Below are 19,349 nucleotides of genomic sequence, written 5' to 3' on the forward strand. Positions count from 1 at the left end.
CCATTTCTAAATCCTAACTCTCGTCCGACTTTTCATGGCCCGACACCTCCTTGGGTAGAATGCTTGGAAACATGGGACGAAGAGAAAGATCAACCTATGCCGTTTAATGGAGACCAAAGCTTCTACAACGTAAACGAAGGGAGCTCAGCAGACAAAGTTCTACCAATCCTAATCCGTAGAGTTGCCCAAAACGAAATTCAGGGCAGGACGGATCTCCAACGTATCGAAGAGGTTAATACCAATGCAAGAGTGCATACCATTCGCACCAATCGCCTTGATCACAAGTGAGAGATCTAAGAGAAACCATGAGACCCTGCTGCAAGCACTAGCTGAAACCCGAGCCGAAATCATAGAGCTCCAAGTACGCCAGAAGGTGTACGAAAGATGCCTGCTTGATATGGAACATCAACTAGCCGAACTAAGGGTTCACCATAGGGGTGACCGTCGCCAGTAGGATATACCTTACTTCCTTATTTGTTTTAAATAACCGTGTTCCTGTCTATGTTCTGTGTAGTACTTTCTATGTGACTACCTTGTACTGTAAGTACTTTTAGTTAAGTCTTTATGCTGTCAAAGACTTTTCTACTCCGAATATGATGTAAGACCTTCTTCAAGATCAATTTTCCCAAACTTATTGCGTCATGAATATCAATACTGAAAGTCGGCTAACTTCTGTGTTACTCTTTGTTCAAATACTTTGATCATACTTTCGTTGGGATCTATCTGAAACCCACTCTACTCAAGTTATTGGACTAGGGTAATTTAGCTTAGGGATCATTCCTAATTCTCTTTCAAAGGTTGGATCATGTTATCCACCAACCAATAATACCCTGGTTTGGACGATAAACGTTTTGAGACCATTCTATTAGTTTACTTCTAATCTATACTAGGACTGCATCATAGGGATGTAGGTCAAACCTTCAAGAACATACTTCTACTCTTTACGTGAACGATCGAACTACGTCTAGGTTCAACCATACTCACTCACAAATTCATTCTCTTTCCGTGTAACAGAATCATGTCGCCAAAGAAAAACGATCAACCCATCAACCAAACACCAACTCTTCAGATTGATGCAGCTACCTTTCAAGCTGCAGTCTCGGCTGCCGTGTTAGCTGTTCTGACCCACCTTAACGCTAACAACACGAATGTTAGCGGGATTATTAACAATAATTCCAATCCAAGTAACAATCAAGTACCTCAACGAGAAACAATCTACCACGATCCCAAGCCCAAGAATAACAAACGAAAGTTCTGGGCTAAGGCTAAAGGCAAATCACCCCAAGGGGCGAGCAAAAGACAACAACCTGTGGCAACCTTCGCAGCCACGACTTCTGTACCTCCTACTACCATCCCTTATAGTATCCCAGTTATCCCTAACCCGGCCAGACAATATGCTGGTAATCTCCCAAAGTGCAACAAATTCAACTATCACCATCATGGACCTTGTAGGAAAATGCAATGCTTAAACTGCAATAAAAAGGGACACACCGTCCGTTACTGCAAGACTCGGATCCAACACATTACTTCAACCACTAATGTCGAAATCTCTCGAATATGCCACCTATGTGGCGTAATGGGACACTTCAAGAGGGACTGCCCAACAGAGAAGAATGACGGTGGGACGGGAGGAGTTTGACCTGAAAATGGAAAGAGGCAACGAAGGACCCTACTATAGTATAGGTTCACTTCCAATCGTCAGTATTATGTATGTTTTTTTTAAAACATGTTTAAAACTAGTGCAACTCGAGTCTTATCTTTTGCGAGATCCCGTTAGTTAAGGGACCCTCGTGCTGCGTATACTTGCTCTTTTGTAGTATACTTTGTTCACATTAGTATTCCTGTAGTTACTCTAAAGTACTGTAACTCTATTAAAAAGTTGCACTGTTGTGTTTTGTCTGTAACGCCTTTATGATCAAATCTAGTGCATTTATTTCCAAGTGATTCCGATTTCATCATACGATCAGAGTCTATTTGATCCTCACAATACCAGTTTCGTGCGTAAATCTCTTTCTCCGAAATCATCTTTCTAACGAAACTATCACTTCAGAACTCCGAAGTACTCATGCGTAGAGTACCTCATGTTTCTTACCCTTTCCAAAGAAACCTCAGCAAACCTCCCCGAAGTACCACACGTGCAGTACGTCAAGTTCAATCCAAAGACCCACAATTTCAATCTTAATTATATACGACTTGTATACCTGAGACTGTGATTGATGAACCTGGTATGGGTTCTACTATGAACTTCAGGACGGAGACTGCCCAAGACTGAGAGTGATCGTACTTCCTTGAGAATAACCTTAGAAATACCTATCCTTTTCCCTAATTTATGAGTAGTCATACTTTCTTTTAGATCGTCACGACATCTAATCCACCCACAAGGTTTTGGCATCATAATCAGTAGGAGTTGATTAAGTCTACATCGATTCGACATCATGTGCTTTGATAAAGAAGTTCATCTTAACCTCCCTATCAAAGAACCTCTTGTTATTTATGGAGACAAATCAAGTACGAACCTTCGCATCATTTCGTGTATTTAAGCTCAAAAGCGCTTACGAAGGGAATATCACACATTCCTTGCACACAACGTCGATACGAGCCAAGAAGTGAAGGACATTCAGAACATCCCAAAAGTACGCGACTTTCCCAACACCTTTCCAGAAGAACTACCGGGATTACCACCACAACGTCAATTCAAGTTTAGAACCGACTTACTTACAAGGGTTACCCCAGTAGCCAAAACACCTTATCGTCTAGCTCCAACTGAGATGCAAGAACTTCCTAGTGAGCTTAACAAACTCCTCAGAAGAGGATTCTTTAGGCCAAGTTTCTCACCTTGGAGAGCACCGGACTCTTCTGTAAACAAGAAAGAGCGTTCCAAACGCTAAAGTAAGCCTGATGCATCGCAGCAATATTATCCCTCCCAAAGGGGACAACATATTTCGTGGTGTAATGTGATGCATCCAACCAAGGACTTGGTGGCGTTCTTATACAAGAGGAAGGGCCACTGCCTATACCTCAAGACAGCTTAAGACGCAAGAAGTTAATTATACAACACATGATCTTGAGTCAGGAGCAATGGTAATTGCTCTGAAGATCTGGAGACACTACTTGTAGGGTACTAGGTGTAATACTCTCACAGACAACAAAAACACTCAACACACATTTGACAAAGAGGAGTTATCATACCAGTGAAGTCAAACGAAAGAAGAAAAGTCGTATCCCGATAGTGAAAGGTTCGCTGGAATGCCAAGCGAGGACCTGAGTTCACTTAAGGACACGAGATGCAAATAAAACTTCTATCCGTAGCATGATTATCAATTCTGCTTAAACTCTAATTTTGGGACGAAATTCTCTCTAACGGGGGGATGATGTGACAACCCGATATTTAGAGACAATGTAATGTAAAACCAGTCAAATTTAGGTCAAAATATAACTTTCCTAAAATCTTATTTGGGTTAAATCTAGTGGTAGGAATCGTATCAAGATTTTCGTACATATAAGGAACACAAAAATCCGAGTTATAACGAAGAAGTTATAACCATTCTAAAATTCCCGACAAAACCGGCAACACCGATTAAACGAAAAACGCGAAGTTTCAATACAATAGTTTTTAGCCTTAAGTTTCTAAATGAAAGTTGTAGATAACATTAAACCGCGAGCGTACATAAAAAGAACGTCCAAATCTGACTTCGTATGAAGAAGTTATGATTTTTCCAAGATCCAGATATAGCAGTAGACAGCTAAAAACTCGAAATAGAGATTAAGATACTTTTAGCCAAAACAACCTAAATAATAATCGAAGGTCTCAACAATAGTAGTGCAACGATGAAAAGTCTGACGAAAACAGACATCGGATGAAGAAGTTATGGATTTTTAACGGAATTTTCGTGTCCCGGTCCGTTAAAAATAAATAATTAAAAATGAAGTCAAAATTATCCAATGAAGTCTAAACGCAAGTTGTAGAGCATATTGTCAGCTACGCGTGCATATAAATAACGTCGAAAACAAAGCTCGTATGCGAAAGTTACGGATTTTATAAGTTCGAGGCCCGAAATCCGAGGCTGTCAGGTTTGCCACGGCGTGGCACAGTTTTGCCGCGACCCAGCAAGTGACTGAGGGCGTCCAATCGATGGAAGAGGATAAGACTTGCTCCCCACGATGTGGCCAGCCTTAGCCACGACGTGGCACACTAGAAATACCCCTATAAATAGATTTCAAGGGCTCCGAGTTCCATTGCTCAGTTCCCTTCTTTCTCGCGCCGAAACTCTACGTTTAAGCCCTCGAGACCCTCCCAAAGCCCCGGTTTTCACCTTCAAATCCCAAAGGAAGGTTTTGTGTTCCCGAGATTCCCGAGAATCCCGAGATTTTCCCGCGTTTTCAACTCTTCATGTCGAAGTTCTGCTCGATTCTTCTCTCGACTACTTCAAATCAACCACTTCAATCAAGTGAGTTCATACCCCTATATACTACACTTTCAAATGTTTATCAATGCTTTTATACACCTTTAAGGGGGGGGGATACAAGTAAACACACGGTTATTATCGTGTGTAACATAAAGTTTCACTATATACTCTTTTCTATCAAGTGAATCATATGTGATTCATAACTACTACATGAGAACTTTTGTATGCAATATATATTAACGATAACATCTTGTCTTTTGGAAATAAAACATGTTTACATATATATGCGAATCAAACCATTTTATTTATACTTTAAGTATATGTGATCATTTATGTCACTTTATATGTTATACTTTACATAACATGTGAGCATTACACTAGGATTTACTATACGAATGAAACACACACTTTGAATAACTATAATAGGTATAGTTTACGAGAAAATCATGAACATTTACATATTAGAAACACTATATCAAAGAGACACTTTCACATACAAGAACAAATGGACATTTTTATACGTAAATTTTTTTTATACTAAGTTTTGTGAGACAGTTCATGTACTTTCGAGTATGCATTTTAAGTCATGTATTATATACCATAATCCCTTGTAGGGGAGCTTGATACTTGTGTATAGATCTATACAGGATTGACAATCCCGCACCTAAGCTGTTAGCTACAGCTAGGCCGGCAAGTCTGGGGTGACAAACGTCATAACATTTCAACGCCTGAAGAACGTTGTTACAGGCAGTCCGGGTCATTAGTATAGTTATAAAACTCACATGGAGTATTAGAAACACATTGGTTTGCGGGGTTATCAAATGCCTTAGTGATTTTATATTTACACAAATCTATTATTTAGGCATGAAAAACATCATTTTGTTATAGTTTTGGAAGTTTTAAACTACCACACACTTATGAACAGATATTGGATTTCTAAAGGGAAACATTAAATAGTAGAGTCTTGGTAGAAGAATACTTTTATACTAGTAGAAAATATGGGGTTTTTGCTAGAAACTTTCAAACATGTACAAACCATTTTATTCAGTTTTATACAAATGTAGAACAATTTCAAACGTTGTCTTCATACTTATATGAACAAATACATTGATTAATTCAAAACGTTTTCTTCATACTTATACGAACAATTACATTGATTAATTCCAAACGTTTTCTTCATACTTATACAAACAATTGCATTGATTAATTCCAAACATTTTCTTCATACTTATATGAACAATTACATTGATTAATTCCAAACGTTTTCTTCATACTTATACGAACAAATACGTTGATTAATTTCAAACATTTTCTTCATACTTATACGAACAATTACATTGATTAATTCCAAATGTTTTCTTCATACTTATACAAAAGATGACATTAAATACTTATGAATTCACCAGCTTTATTGCTGATACCCGCTTTCAAAATAACTTGTATTCTCAGGTCACAAATAGACAGGTACGACGACCACGTTTTGTGAAGACGGAGAAATCAAGACTCCTCTTTTATTTTGATTAGTTATGATGTTGTCTTATACTATGAAAGAATACACTTGTAATCTAAAATTATACTACTAATGCAATGGATGATGTTGTTGCTTGTTTACTACTTTACATTGTTGTGATACATTACATGATGTCCTCCGCCGCAGAACGTTTCCGCCGTTCTCAATTTTGGGGTGTGACAGTTCTTGATTGTCAGGGTATATTGACAAGTTGGGAACACGTTCTAGTGCATCTAAAATTGAACCATTTAAAAGGTTGTATATAGATCTCGCTGTTGAATTTAAGTGGATAACAATGTCCTTGGTCGTCGTCAGTTAAAATGTTCTATTTAGGAATATAATCACAATGTCTTGTCACTTATAATCTATCCAACTTGTCAATATTCTTTATGTTTAAGTGGACCACAATATTGGTGATTGACCAGAGCTAATCGTGCAGGTGTGTGTTGATAAACGTTATTGAATTGCTTGAGAACTTTGATCCCAAAAGTTTATTTTTGTACATTTGGTATCTTATTATTTGTTTCTGTTAAAATTTTCATATTTTTCCTCTATGTACAAATTTACGGGGATAATTAAAAAAATTCAAACAAAAATAGAAAAATCATAAAATTAAAAAAAATGTTTATTTATGTTTTACTTATTTTTCAAAAAAATAAAAATAAAAAAATAATATATATATATATATATATATATATATATATATATATATATATATATATATATATATTATTTTTAGTGTAATATTAATTTAATTTTTATTTCTTAGTTATCTTTAATGTGTGCCAAGTTTATTTTTACATTTATTTTTTATCTCACGGTTTTGTTTGTCTTAAAAAGCGAATTCAAAAGAAGAAGTGACTCAAGGAGACTGTATCGAACTATTCTGAGCAAGGAGAAGATATGTGGATAGGAATTGATGGCCATTACTGATGAGAATAAATCTCTAGATCGTTTAGATCTTTCACATGTATATTAATAAAGAACAAACAATTCAATCACAATACGACTAAGAACACAATATAGAATCAATATGAAGCTTATGATTAAAATGTAGTCACGCCTCAACAGAGCTCAAAAAAGAACTTCCACTGTAGAGGCGAGCTAGGGTTTAACAATACTTTTACGAGAAAATAATTAAAGCGTTACCTACTAAGGATGCATGCATGCACCTTAAATAGTAAAACCCACTACTAGAAAAAAGGCCTTTTACGACGCTCATTGCGCGTCGTAAAACGCTCAGACGACGCGCAAATGCGTGTCAAGGAAGGCCCTGTCATAAAGAGAGACGACGCGTTTTTGCGCGTCGTCTATAGACGACGCGCATTTACGACGCGCATTTACGATGCGCGGTTACGACACGCAATGCGTATCAAGGAAGGCCCTGTCATAAAGGAAGACGACACACATTCGCGTGTCGTAACGTTACGACGCTCGTGTTAATGACACGCAATGCGTATCAAGAAAGCCCCTGTCAAGAAAGGCCATGTCATAAATGAAGATGACATACATTTTTGCGTATCGTAAATTTAAATGTTTAAAAAAAAAATTTATATATTTATTAATTTTTAAATTAAATTTTCATTTAATTTCTTATAATAGAAATAAAATACCATATACAAAAAATACAATCCATTGCATAATATAAAATAAATTGCACAAATTATAATGTCATACAAAGAATCATTCAAATGTTAAACAAAAATAATACATTGCTAATATGTGTTATACATTCCTATAAAACTAACAAATAATCATACAACTCTGTTTCTTACTGGAAAGGAATGCCAAAGATGATTAAAAATATCACTTAATCTTTGATTAATCACCTGCTTAAGTAGAATGATGTTGTTGAGAAGGTTACCTAGCAACAGAGAAAAACAAAACACCTCTCCCACAATGACAACATCATTTACAGAAAAAGGGTTGTCAATTACTTTCATTCAATCATAAAAATATTAAGTAAAAGGGTGAAAAAAATAACTTACTTTTGATAAGTTGATCTCCCTTAGAGCAAACACAGCTAAACCATTGAACAAGACCCCCGTGCCTTCTTCTAATGTAAACACAATGCTCGTCTGCAAAATTGAGGCGATAAAATAAAATTTGAATATTGTTTGGGTAGTTTATATATGATTTGATAATTTGATTTAAAATACAATAAAATAAATTATCTTTTTTGTTACCTTATGGGGCTTGTCAATTCCTTGGATTATAGGTTCTCTTGCTAGTATTAGAAAACGAGTTATGTTATCTAAATCATCTTGAACATTCAATATAAAAATTGTAAGACAAAAGGAGAAATGTATATTTGAAAATACTATGAGATGTGATTTTTTTTAATGTTATCAATCCATAAATTAAGCGCAACAAATAGTTACCTATCTTTTTTAAAAACTTTTATGGGGGTATAATGACCAAAATGCCCTTGTATTTATATACATGTTTACAAATATAACTTTAATAACTAGGTGACACCTGGATTGTTTGTGCTAGAATATCAAGCCCAATTTCAGCAGCCCGAGAACTTGCAACTGCTCCAGTGTCTCGTATGGATTCCGAGGCTACAATCTATTAAAAAAAACACTTAACAAATTTTAAACAAAGAAAAAAACACAATATTAAAAGTTTAAACGCAAGAATTAGCAACTAGTTTCATTTACCTATCCATAGTTTCAGTTTATAGTTTATTTCTTTTCATTCTCCTTCTGTTACGAATCTTCTTCTCCTTCTACTACTTTTTTTTAAGATTTGAGTTTCATATATCATCTTACTTTCATTATGTATACATAGTATCTGTTTTCTATGGTATCTATTTCGTGAGAAGGAGATAGCATACAACAGAAGTGTGGTATCTGTTTTTTGTTTCATTTGTTTTTGTTTTTTCATAAAGTATAAAGAAAAAGGCATATTTGTCCTTTTCCCTTTAAAGAAATAATGTTAGGTATCCTTGAATTTTTTAGCATAATTGATGTAATGGTGATTTTATAAATCTAAATCATACTTTTCGGTTGTAACAGTTTTTTTAAAACTTTTTGAACCTAATGTTTAAATGAAAAACTTAAAGTTTCTGTTAAAACTGTATTGAATGTAATCAAGATTACAACAATTATTATAAAAAAATGCAAAAAAAAAAAATCACTGTGATTACTTCTTTAGACTTTGATTTATACAAAGGGACCAAATTTCATTAAATTTTATTAACACATGGGCCATTATGTAATTTTTTAAAACAAATGTACTGCTTTGAAAATTTAGTTACACAGGGGCTATTATGTCAATTGAATAACATAAGGATCAGATTTCAATTAATTTATTAAGACATGAGTTGTTTTGTAAATTGGTTAACAGAGGGAGCATTTATGTTATTTTTAGCAAAAATTATATTACTTTCAATCATAAGGATCAGATTTCAATTAATTTAATTACTTTTTTATCTTTAAATAATTATCAAAAATTATATTACTTTGAATCATAAATACTTTTACAACCTTTTTGTAACACGATAAATTATTATTATTAAATTTAATTTACAAAATTTATGTTTCATCGTATAATCATTTTAACACCCTCCTCCCTCCCCCTATGTGCTATTTAGTGTACAAATTCTTTGACAAAAAAATGATTAAAATGGCCGGATCGGGAAAAATGAAAAAAACATAATTTTTTTTATCTGGGCAAAAAGTAATTTTGAAGTTTTATTCAAAACAAACACAAAATAAGGTATCTTTTAGATTAACCCTATAATTTAATTAACATTAGTTTTAAATTTTTTTGTGGTGTCCACACGTTATAACCTAGTATAATAATAAAGAAAAAAAGTTGAGAAGAACTTACAGCTTCTACCATCAAACAATGAGTCAGCACTAGCTTCAATTACTTGATATGTTCTAGCAATAATGTCCATAATAAGTGTAGCCATTTGGGACATGAGGACCATAGGGTAAACTCCCAATTCCCTCAGTTCTCTGGCTCTTTTCACAGTTTCAGCTGTGTTTGATAACATTGCTAACTCCAGAACAAAAAACAATAATTATCCTGTTAAAACTTATAAATTATAAAACATCATATAAAAGTCAAGTGTTTTTTTTTATATAAATAGAAACGATATTATAAGTTATAACAATAATAATGTAATTTGTTTAAATGCATGCTCCGAAACATCTATGCCAAGCAGAGGAACCAAACTTGGACCTTTTGTAACCAGTGGGTCCTACAACAGAGATTCATATTTCAATAATTTGAATTCTGAAGTTTAATAGGGATACTAATTTGTTTGAATAAAACTAGTGATAACTTACCTGGTTTGATGTGGTTTCAACCACAAGCCTCTTCAACTCTATGTCAACAGCAAGCCACTGCCAAAATATATCATAAGTTTAAAATAACAAAAAAAAAGTTGAAAGAAAAAACCAAAATGACAAAATAAAGATTAAGGAACATACCACCCATCCAGAACCTTGCACAGCAGCGCCTTTTGCGTTCTTTTTAGCAATCAGTTTTTCCACAGAACTAAAGCTCTGGTTGATAGTCGAGCCCAAAGAACCATGTGGTGGCTCGCCACCTCCTTCCTACAATAAGGTTTTAGGGTTTCAGTTTTGGTCAAATTATAGTGCTCGGAAGTCAGAATTATCATCTAAATCAGAAGAAGAAGTCAAGAAACTAACACTGGTGGGAGTGAGATTCTTCCAGAAAATTGAGTGATTTACATGACCTGCTCAGAGACATAAGGGTAGATTAGATATATGTGGTTGTATGAATATTATTATCCTCCTAGCATCAAATTTGTCCTAAATGTGTTGTTCAGTTGTTTCATTTTAACCTATTTAGGACTTGAAGAGGAAGTTTCCAATCGAATTATAGTGTTTAACCTTGCAAGAAAGACCCATTACAAGAAAGACCCATTACAATCATAGCTCTTTGTACCCATAAATCATCACATAAATCTTCATCTTCCTTTGTTCACAAATCTTTATTCCACCCACCCCACCCCACCTCACCCTAACACACCCAAGCTATCACCAAATCTGAATTTTTTTTCAATACTTTTAGGAGATTTACATCTGACTCAGTACTGAATCATGTCTGCTGAAGCCATAATAGGCTGGTTTGCATAAAGGTAACTCAGTGAGTTATTCATGAACTCGTCGACAAACTCAGTGCCACCTCCGCTGCCGTATTGCTCGTCCTCAAACCTACAACCAGTGTCGACAGGTTGGTACATAAAAGCGATCATCTCGTTCAGAGACTGTAGCCGGTGGCTCAGCTCCGCCACCTAAGCTCTTAGAACAGAGTTCTCCGCCTCCACGCTTATGTAATGCTGGGTGGTGATACTGACGCTTGATATGATCTGGTTGTTCTCATTTCTGAGTTGATTCAGCTGACTCTTGAGATCATCCAGATGCTTTTGCTTCCTCTTTCTAGATCTCCTTGCAGATTCACGATTCGAAATCATTCTCTTCTTCCTCCTCTGATCCATCAATTGCTGAAGATCTTCATCAGACCCCGAGTTCTGAATTGGGTATGAACCACCTGATGATGTTGTCGTACCACTAGAGGAAGCCATTAGAATACCTTCAAGTTTGAAATTGCAGATTCGAAGAGAGAAAATGAAGATTTTAAACAGAACCCAGATGGTAATAGAGCTTCAAATTGATTATTATTATTACTATTTAGATTTATCTATCTATTATATATATATATATATATATATATATATATATATATATATATATATATATATATATATATAAGATATAGATGTAAATTCGTACATAACGCTTCTAGCAAGTATTCAACCAAAAACACTGAAATCGACAAGATAGGAAATTATAGTGTTTAACCTTCGCCATTGAACTTAATAGTGCTCTGAAATTTGACAACAGTTGAAGCATCTCCCTTGGTGATAGCATCATCGAGCTGCTCGATAGCTTTATTGTAGTTGGTTATGTAAGTCCGGTGGTGTTTCTGGTGATGGAGCTGCATAATCTCTCCGCTAATCGCCGACTCCAGTGCACCATAATCGTAGGAAAGATCGGGAAGCGTGAACGTCTGCAATCCACACACATGTTGCTAAAACTTTGATATCGCACCTAGGGTTTTAGCAGTCGCGAGGGTTCGTAGAGCCATGTGTTCCAAAAACAGATGGAGAAGAAGGGAATAATCTTTGTACCTGATTTAGGGAATAAAAGAATATTTAGAGATTGAATGTAAGAGAAAGAAATCCAGGGCATATACATGAAGAAGAAGAGAACAATCTTCGAACCTGATGCCTCCTCCGCTTTTGCTTTCCTTCTCTTGATGTTTCCGATTGTACCTTGAACCTCTGACTTTCGATCCCAAATCTGACTTGTAACCATCGATTTCTGATCTTCAACCTCTAATTCGAGTCATATAGTTTCGAATCTCAGAAAATTTACCTTGCTACCTCTTATTTTTGATGAAAGAGGAGACTCAAATCTGAGAGAAAAATGAGGAATCGATAATTAGGGCAAGAGGGAAAGAAGAAAAAAAGGAAGGCGGGGTTTTTAATGTTTTAGGATTTCATTTTTTCATTTTCCCCCCTGATTATTAAAGGATGGAATGCGTTCCCCCTGATTATTAAAGGATAGAACGCGCGTTCAAATTAAATTTATAAAGCGACATCCTTAGACGACACGCATCTTATTATAGGTGCCCTCCATGTTTTTTTGTTTTTGTTTTTTGGACACTAATTTAAGGGAACGCAATAATGCGCGACCTAAATTCTTAAATTTTTTGAAGAGATGACTCTTTTTTAATGTCGCTCTCTAATGCGTAACATAAATCAAAGAGCGTCGTGTTTTGCACGTCGTAAAAGGCTGTTTTTCTAGTAGTGACCCTAGAATAAAATAATGCACGGCTGGATAGGCCCGAACCGGCTACAAAACTGGGCTAATAGGAACAAGCCCAAGACGCAACATTATAAGCCCAACAATCTCCCCATTTGTGTCAATTGGGGCGAGACCTTCACTTCGGTTGATTGGCAGAAGTTCGCTTCACAACTTTGAACAAGCATGGAATTACTACAAGAAGAACTTGGCGAAAGTGGATATACCGTGTTATCATATCAGTGAAGTACTTCTTGTCGCTTTCACTGTTCTGCATGCATATGTGAATAATCCCCAGAACATACTCCAAGAACAAAGTAGTAACGAGATGTTTGTCTATCAAAGCGAACAACATTTCTTACCATCCTATTTGGTGAACATCACAAAGTTTAAGACCAGATCAATCTTTTCCATCTTCATTTTGTTGACGTCACTTGCTGAACCAACTCGCAAAACAGAGGGATTTTTCCTGAGAACCGAAGTGACTTCTTGATCCACCTTAGCTACCTCCAGAACGTAGCAGACTAACAATCTTTTAAGATGATCAATAATTGGATCATACTCAACTGGGTTAGCGAGTAGAATGTTGTGCAGGACAATCCAATCATGAGGATTAAGATTGGGCAGATCAGCAAGAGAGAAGGTATGCTCAGACAAGGCAGATCCTCTGGTGACTTTTAACTTGACGTTGATGAACTTTCTTGCTGCTTGAGGCTTAAGGACCCGAACTGTGATGATTTTCTAAGCGTTCCAAGTGATATACTGTGGTTGAGAGAACTCCAAGTAGTAGTTGATAAGCTCACGATCAACCTTCGGGTCTGGATGAAGAACTTCTGCAATGGGCAGAAAGCAGTGAAACACAAACGCCTTTCTGGTGATAGGCATGTCAAATTGAGAGTCTTTTGTGTTTGCACAGTCCAATGACACAACTAGCTCAAGCCAATGAGTACTAGGAGAGTCGATGGCTTCTTTGAGTAGCTTCTCCAACGTCCAGAAGGGAAAAAGAGTTTTCTTGCTTTCTAGGAGATCCTGAGCCTCCTTTAATCTTCTTTCTCTTTCTTTAGCTTCTTTTACAATTTTTGCGTTGAGATCGATTTCCCTTTCCCTTGCCTTTCGATTCAAAGCTTCAGCGATTATTTCCTCTTCATCATCACTGTCTTCCACAATTGGACCCTTGCCTTTATCCTTAGGACCCGACTGTGAAGTTGGAGGAGGTTGAGACATGGGAGGAGGTTGAGACGAAGATGTGAGTCCATCTCCCCCTTGTTCCGAAGGTACCATCGCCTCGGAAACACCTTCAATGCGACTCAACATCCCAAGGGCAGGACGGAATTTGTCAACAAGACAGTGTCGAGCGGAAATAGTCAGGATAGGGTCATGAGCCTCCAAGACGCTTAAGAGAATAGCATGGCCATCAGAGACACAACTATTGACGACAGCTCTTTCAGAGCGAAGTTGATTGACCTCGTTGTTCGCCTGAGAAAGTTGGAGATTCTTGGTCTTGAGCTGAGTAGTCTTGCTAACAAGCTCATCCATAAGTGAGTTCTCCATGGCTAGATCATCTTGAAGTTTGGTGAAACTTTCATTGAGAGAAGACAGAAGAGCAGCATTGTCCTTCTGAATATCGTGGCGAAGATTGACAAAATTTTGCTTCTCAGCAGCAAATGCTTCTTCAAGATTGGTGATTGAGTTGGTCACTTTAGAAGCATTTAGCTCGGCTGCTCCCTATAAAGACTCAAGAAAAATATTAGCATTTTCTATTAGTTTATCAACTTTTTTGGTCGCGTCTATGTAAGCTTTAGTTGAAGCTGTAGTAGCTGCTGTGGCACGAGAGATGGAAGTTTCATGTGCTTTGACAAAGGTGTCAAGCATTTTCTGAATAGCAGATTTAGAATTGGGATTGCTTGAGGAAGAGGAGGCCATGATAGTATCGAGTTTGGCATTCAACTCGTTGAGATGCTTTTTGGTAAGAGGAGCATCATTGTGTTCATAACTCTGAACACGGTAAGGGCTGTTGTAGAAGGAATCAAATTCCATGTCCTCTCCCCTAAGGACAGTGTTGGTTTCGGTTGAAGGTGTGGGTGATAATGGTTTGGTTGTTTTTGGGATTGAAGACCGAACCCCTGTATCAGATACGTTGGTTTGAACTCCAGTGGTGGTTGTTTTGGTTGCTTTAGTGAAGAGAGGAGTGGGAATAGGAATGGTAGAGGTAGGTTGGGATGTGATAACTGGGAAAGTTGTTGGTAAGGAAATTGGAATAGAAGCAGGTGGAGAAGAAGGAATTGGGGAGTGAACATGTACCTAAGGTGTGGGTGATCTAGGTGAAGTATCACCACGAGGCAAAGCCTCCTCGTCAGAGCTTTCGCTCTTTGATTCGGTAGGAATAGGAGGTTTGTTGCCTGGAGGAATATACTCAGAATCTGAGTCACTAGAGGATTGAAGAATATGTCTCCGAGATGGCCTTTTGAGCTTCTTCTGTTGGGGTTGTGAAGGAGCAGTTTTGTCTGACTTTCGCTTCTTTGGGGTACGCCCCTTAGCTTGTTTTCTTACTCACACATCCTTTTGTTTTTCTGGTTTCATTCCTCTCTTTGCAGGCTTGTCTGCTTCCTATATAGAGCGAATCATGGCAGGAGTGAGTTCCCTGAGTCTTGAAGAAGGAAGCTTCTGGTATTCTTGAATGACGTTACTTCCCTCGGACACATAAGCATACATAGCTTCTGGAATCAATCCAATGAATAAAAACTTGGAAGCATCTGTGACGATGATCTTCGTTGTGTGAAATGTCGCGATAGATGAAAGAAGGGAGTCCGCCATGATTGGAACATGGAGACGATCCATTGCCCACTTTGTGATAATAGACCAGTACCTGCCACATAAAAATCTCAGAATGGAAAGAAGAAGAATATAAACTCTGAACAAGTTATTGCCATATGACCGCTCCAAAATCTAGATTTACACCATTGTACAACCCATAAAGCATAGTCATAAAGGAATTGCTTGCATCGTCAGATCCAGTGCTTCGCTCAGAAAGACCTTTGAACAAGAGAGTAAAGAGGCCGTTACATTGTGGGGGAAGGAAAGACTTCTTGAACTTCGTGATAGTGGTTAGAGTTTGAGTTTACCCCATTTGGTAGAACATCGAGAACAGCTGACCGGTAGTGATGGAGTCAGGGTTTACCAGGGTTGGTTCGTGAGCAAGACCAAGTAGGGTACATAAACGATTCTTAGAAATCGTGGTCTTCTCATTGTGAATGTCAAAGTGAATCCCTTCAGCAACCTTGTCATAATACGCAGTTGAATAGATATGAGAGAGGCAAGACATGGGAACCACTTCCACCTTTGTAAGAGCATCGACAAGTGGAGAATATTTGAGGCATTCTACCACGTACATCATATAGGATTCATAGAAGAACGGTGTAAGGTCAATGATGAGGTTTTGTTGTGGCTTAATGGTCAGAAGGTTTGAGTGAACAGAGGTATCTTGAACAGAAGATGATTCCGCCATTGATGAAGCTTGAGAAGAAGATGATCAACAGTTGAAAAAATCGCATTTTTCTTTTAGAAGATTTGTGAATGGTAAAAGAGTAAAGTGAATCGTGATAAACCCTTATATATGTGAGAGTAGGAGAGAGAAAGATCCGACTAAAATCTCGTCCTTTTTTGAAACGTTTCCTGACGTGATGGGGAGTAGACAGTTGGCAACCCCAATGATTACGCAAGAGAGAGAAAAGACGTTTCACTTTTTACGCGCCTTTCCATTGAAAGTACCTTTTTCAAATCGACGGAACGATTGGATAATTGCTGACTCATCCAAGTGCTTTATCCAAAATGTCACCCACATAATCTACATGAACCGTCGTCATCATTATCTTATCGATCACCATAATAATTTTAGAACCCAAGCTGTAAAAATTAGCTCATATTATGTAGAGCCATACTTTTCGAAAATCAAAGATTTCCGTGCATAGAGTGTGAATCACAAAGAAATAAATCAAAGTTTGTGGGATATTGTGATGTCGAATAAGACATGAAACAGTAGATCCTGGGCACGAATATCTTCATTTCAAGTCAAGAGAGACTTCAAAGTGTCTGGGTGGTTTACCGTTAGAATACAATCAAGTGCCTGTTAAGAGGAAATGAAAGGCATCTTTTAGATATAAGGCTTGTAAGGGTGGCTTTCGCTTCAATTCATAGTTCAGTACTTCGTATAAGACCAAATGAGAATGAAGTACTTGTGAGACCAATGTGGCCTATTGAACAAGTAGGTTTGATATGTATTTAGTAACGTGTTGAAACTGAGAAATCTAAAAAATATATAACTGGATCCTTGGGGAAGAAAAGTCTTTGTGGTAGACATTTTCAGAAGGATCGCTCAAAATAAAAGAGATTTCATTTGTGAGAGATAGATCATAGTAATGGTTCACCATCAATGCATTAAGGGTTTTGAATTGTGGGTTTCACTTAGTACGTAGTGACACGAGACTAAGATCATTGACACAAATTTTTGTGTAACCATAAACCTCAGTGGTAAGTGCTGAGAGTCTCAAGGGTTACATTAGTGAGATGAAGTGTAATGAAGAAAAATGATGTAGGTGGTTTAAGAAGCAAATGTACCTCTGCTATAAAAGAAGGACCAAGCAGAAAACTCTAAACTCAATATGAGAAGAGTAAGGTAGCTCACGATTAAAGTGAATGTAACAGCCCAGTTTAGGAAAACATGATTTGTATATATATCATATTATTAAGGCTTCACTCAAAATTTGTTGACGCTTTGGTCAACATGCATCAGCATGCATCTAGGGACACTTAACTAATTCATAGAAAAGAATTTATACCTACTTGAGCTTCACCATCGAGAGTAGCATTTATACAAAGAAAAGCATGAGAAAAATGAAATAAAAGGAACGATATTTTTGTATTTTGAGAAAAATGTTTAATAAAACAAAAAGAAAAATATTTTTGGATTTTATGAAAATAAAAAAATGAAAAGAAAAACATAAAAATTAATATGGAAAAGAGTATACAAATGAATACAACTGAAATCCCTTTTAATGAGAAGGAAGCGAATGAGTTCAGAAGGACCGAACTCAAAATAGACCGAGCGTTCGCTCTATTTCGCTTCTTACCTTTAGTGAAGCGAAAGTGATTTTGGTACTGATTCTGCTTCCATCATTCCTAGGCCTTGTAAGATCTTATTGAAACTTGCTTCAGGTAAAGCTTTAGTGAATATATCTGCTAATTGCTCAGTGGTTCTAACGAAATGAATTTCTACGTTACCATCATCCACGTGATCTTTGATGAAGTGATACGGAAATGCTATGTGCTTTGTCTTCGAGTGTTGCACTGGATTATGACAAATCCTAATTGCACATTCAGAGTCACAATATAGTGGGATTTTCTTCATATTCAACCCATAGTCCCTAAGCTGACTCTGTATCGAAACAACCTGAGATGTGCATGAGGCGGCGACTATATATTCAGCTTCAACCATTGAGAGAGAAACACAGGTTTGTTTCTTTGATTTCCAGCTAACCAATTTACCATCAAGAAATTGGCATCCTCCAGTAGTGCTTTTACGATCCATTCAACAACCCCCTAAGTCAGCATCTGAGAATGCTTGGACAAAGAAACCTGAGTTGGCTGGATACCATAGACCGAGAGAGGAAATTTGCTTCAGATAGCGAAAGATGTTCTTTACTGCTAACATGTGTGGTTCACGAGGGTTAGCTTGGAATCGGGCACAATAGCATACTAAGAAAATGATGTCTGGCCTGCTGGCTGTGAGATACATCAGTAACCCAATGATCTGACGATAAAGCATCATGTCAGCAGCTGGCTTCTCTAATGATAGAGTAAGCTTAGTTCCAAAAGCCATTGGGACTTTCACTTTGGAGTCTCCCATCATGCCAAACTTGGCAAGCAATGTCTTTGTATATGCCTCCTGATTGATAAAAATGTCTTCAGGTCCCTGTCTAATATTTATGCCAAGGAAAAAGATAATTGGACCCATTGAGCTCATCTCAAATTTAGTTTCCATCAACTTCCTAAATTCAGCTATTAGGCTTGGATTTGTGGAGCTGAAGATGATGTCATCAACAAAAATTTGGAGTATCATAAGGTGGTTACCCTCTATCTTACGAAAGAAGATTGGGTCAACCGAATCGAGTGAGAGTTTCACACCATGCTCTGGGAGCCTACTTCAGGCCATAGACTGCTTCATCCAAAATATAGCAGTGATCTGGATGCTTTTCATTCACGAAGCCTGGCGGTTGCTCTACGTAGACAGTTTCTTCAAGTTTTCCGTTGAGAAAGGCACACTTTACGTCCATTTGATAGACCTCAAAGTTCTTGTGTGCAGCACAAGCAAGAAAGATTCGAACAGACTCTAATCTTGCAACTGGAGCGAAGGTCTCTTCATAATCTATACCTTCCTCTTGACAGTATCCTTTCACCAGCAACCGGGCCTTGTTCCGAATCACATTCCCTTCCTTATCCATCTCATTTCTGAATACCCATTTGAGACTGACAATCGAAGCATCCTTTCGATTTGGAATTAGATGCCATACTTTGTTTCTTTCAAACTCG

General features: G+C 37.1%; 1 protein-coding gene and 1 pseudogene across 1 annotated transcript; both read right to left on the minus strand.

Annotated features, from left to right (window-relative positions):
* Positions 1-538: 538 nt before the first annotated feature.
* On the minus strand, positions 539-12,044 carry LOC111900556 (superoxide dismutase [Mn], mitochondrial; the record flags this gene model as incomplete). The annotated part of the gene is made up of 6 exons (XM_052765474.1): positions 11,760-12,044; positions 10,584-10,630; positions 10,362-10,487; positions 10,218-10,274; positions 10,061-10,129; positions 539-547 (listed from the first exon to the last, which is right to left on the minus strand). Coding segments are annotated over exons 1-6 (450 nt in total), but the record flags the coding sequence as incomplete, so codon positions are not given.
* On the minus strand, positions 10,812-11,578 carry LOC128127112 (bZIP transcription factor 11-like; annotated as a pseudogene).
* Positions 12,045-19,349: the final 7,305 nt, after the last annotated feature.

This window comes from Lactuca sativa, chromosome 7 (assembly GCF_002870075.4).
Source record: "Lactuca sativa cultivar Salinas chromosome 7, Lsat_Salinas_v11, whole genome shotgun sequence".
Classification (NCBI taxonomy): domain Eukaryota; kingdom Viridiplantae; phylum Streptophyta; class Magnoliopsida; order Asterales; family Asteraceae; genus Lactuca; species Lactuca sativa.